The sequence below is a fragment of the Misgurnus anguillicaudatus genome, chromosome 17 (genome assembly GCF_027580225.2).
Source record: "Misgurnus anguillicaudatus chromosome 17, ASM2758022v2, whole genome shotgun sequence".
NCBI classification, from domain to species: Eukaryota; Metazoa; Chordata; class Actinopteri; order Cypriniformes; family Cobitidae; genus Misgurnus; species Misgurnus anguillicaudatus.
The window spans coordinates 39,155,791-39,158,915 of record NC_073353.2 but is presented as its reverse complement, the minus strand read 5'-3'; the positions used below and the strand labels follow the sequence as shown (position 1 = coordinate 39,158,915).

General features: G+C 41.8%; 1 protein-coding gene across 1 annotated transcript; it reads left to right on the top strand.

Moving 5' to 3' along the window:
• Window positions 1-503: 503 nt before the first annotated feature.
• Window positions 504-2,715, top strand: sox21b (SRY-box transcription factor 21b). Its single transcript, XM_055216080.2, has one exon. It carries the CDS (start codon window positions 1,009-1,011, stop codon window positions 1,744-1,746), a length of 738 nt encoding a protein of 245 aa, XP_055072055.1. The 5' UTR covers window positions 504-1,008; the 3' UTR covers window positions 1,747-2,715.
• The last annotated feature ends 410 nt before the right edge of the window (window positions 2,716-3,125 follow it).

The following is a 3,125-nucleotide window of genomic DNA, read 5'->3' as shown; positions in this document are numbered from 1 at the left end:
TTAAAATAAGTATATTTTGAATCATACATTAATTATATCATTTTTACTTTAAAATGTTTAGGAAGGTGTTTTAAAAAAATTGTTGCAGTTAACAGGTTGTATTTTGACTCGTATCTTAACTTAAAAGTCCGTGAAAAGACATGTTCATCTGATGAAGTAACCATAGCAACGGTAAGAACTTTCATGATAGATCATTATTGCATGTAACATGTATACAAATATAAATCCTTTAATTAAAGTTTCAAATTAAACAGTCACACATTGTGTATAGGACACAGTCATTGTGATATAGCTCGATAAACACAGTCTGGTTTGCCTACGACGAACTTCAGGTTTCTATAGAAATTCCTTTGAATGGTCAAATGTGAGAAGTTATTGTATAAATCCCATGCGCATTGATAAGAAAAATAACAATTATTATAAGCCTATATTCATGTGATGTGTACTGAACCGTACCTTGACTTGTTTGGGTTTGAGCAAACAGACTTCATTATTTCACTCTTGTCTGCTCGCTGGGTAGGATTCTGGAGCGCACGGGGTTTGACAGGCGCAGCGCGCATGCGCCAAAGGCCCTTTCAGTACCTGCCAGTGCGCTCTTTACTTCACATGTTGCCGCTCTCGGTTGACAGTCACTCGCGCAGTTTAAACTATCAGCAGCTGTTAACTTCACCATGGTGAGGAGGAAAACAAGAAGCGACCACAGCTGAGGAGGAAAGTTTCTTGCTCTTGCCTTCGACCTCGTTTACTTTTGCAAAAGGATACTATAATGTTTCAGGGAACCTCGTTGTCGTGAAAGTTTTACGCAGGAAAATCAAATTGCGCACGAGCAGACTAGTTTGATTCCCACGGAGACGCGCGGCACGATGAAGCACTGAAAGTAGCGAAGACTGGAGACATTGCTCACTTTCAGTGATAAATTACGCAGTATTTTCGAACACTTTACTGACTGCCCTGTGGGTAAGTGTGAGGATTTTTACCTGAACAGGTGAAACGCACATTCGCGCCATCATGTCCAAACCCATGGATCACGTAAAGCGTCCTATGAATGCGTTTATGGTGTGGTCCAGAGCCCAACGGCGGAAGATGGCCCAGGAGAACCCGAAAATGCACAATTCCGAGATCAGCAAGAGACTCGGGGCGGAGTGGAAACTTCTGACGGAGTCCGAAAAGAGGCCGTTCATAGACGAGGCGAAGCGACTGCGGGCGATGCACATGAAGGAACACCCCGACTACAAATACAGACCCAGGAGAAAGCCCAAGACTTTAATGAAGAAAGACAAATTCGCCTTCCCCATGGCATATAACTTAGGAGAACACGAAGCGCTGAAAGTGGGCGGCTTACCGAGCGGTGCGTTTTCTGAGTCTTTGCTGAACAACCCCGACAAGGCGGCGGCAGCGGCGGCGGCGGCCGCGGCACGGGTCTTCTTCAACCCGTCCATGTCCACCAACCCCTATTCGTTTTTTGACCTCGGGTCGAAAATGAGCGAGCTTTCTCCACCGTCATTTCCATACGCATCACCGCTGGGTTACCCGTCAGCGGCGTTCTCTGGAGCGGGCACGGTTGGCACCGGGACGCATACCCATACGCATTCGCACCCGTCACCGGGTAACCCGGGCTACATGATTCCGTGTAACTGTGCGGCGTGGCCGTCTGCGGGGCTTCAGCCCCCACTTGCCTATATTTTACTACCCGGAATGGGCAAACCACAACTCGAACCCTATCCCGCGTACGCAGCGGCGTTATGAGACTCTGGACCAGTGAGATATTTGAAATAGATTACATGCAATACATATGGCGCATGCACAGAACTTAACGTGTGATATGATGATAATCTTATCATGCATCACACGTGTTTGTCTAATGATTAATGCCTTGATGTAAGGTACATTATATGTTCAGCTTGGAGTGGAAGGCTTTTAATGTCAAATATGCTGAACAGGTCGAGTGAGATCCACGAAACCAGTTTGCCCTCATTAATGTGAATAATGTTTTGAAAAGATGCCACATGCAGTGTCACGTCAGTGGTTGGTGCACTAACCTGTTGACGCTGTAACTAGTTTACTGTGTCCTGACACATTTCGCAGATATAGATGCTTTTAACGTGGTTACATTTGCGTATTGAATATAATAAAAAGGTGCAGCATTATTATTATTATAATAATTTTTTTTAATTATACATTTTGGATTTATAGAACAGCACCCCAAATCAAACAGCATATTCCTGTAAATGTGTACAGTTTTATTGAAGCGTTTAGTGCTCTGTGCCGGAGCTGTTGGACTAGAAATCAGGTGTATATTTTGAGTTTTAAATACTATTTCATGGATGTATGTAATATTTATTGTTCAGTGAAGCATTGCCCTGTTTGTTGATTCGTGGGACATGCAGTGTCCTTAGATATTTGCACAAAAGGGAGACCATTGAGCACTTACAGTGTAATTTATTGATAAAGAAAAACACGTGAAATACTAACATGCCCAAGTTTCAGAAAATCTCAAGGGTGCTGCTGGTCCGTCGACATCCACCACAGACGACTGTCAGATGCGTCCGTGCGTTTTTTACTAACTACAAGTGAAATTGTATGTTATATGTTTTGCATAATTCCACTTATACATGTACCTAAATGCCTATTGTTCATTTATTGAACAGAGGGGATATAATAAAGAGAATGCGGTAAAAAAGGAAATTGCTCTGTAGTTCTTGATGAATGGAGAACAAGATTTGTATCTTGAATGCCTTGAGTTGGTGGGAGCAGGTGAAGTGTAAAGTTTCCTCTAAAGGACGCTTTTGTTCAGGCTTTGAATAGAATTACTCAGAAATCTAAAGCAAGTCTTTGTAATCAAGAGCCATAATCCTGATTTATCACAACTCGCATCATGAATAGGAAGGAAGATAAAAACGGTGGAGTCTACTTTTAAGCCCTACAAGCGGAAAAACGAAACCGTTTAGGCAAGAACCAAATAAGGCGCAGACAATAAAACATTCGGTTGTATATTATTTGTTTTATTTTTAAAAAAAAATATATGATGAAAAAAATCACTTTCTTAATGTCCTATAGTATTACTTTATAAATACACACAGATTTGGAGAGATATTTCTATTAGGAATGTATACTAAAAAAAATCA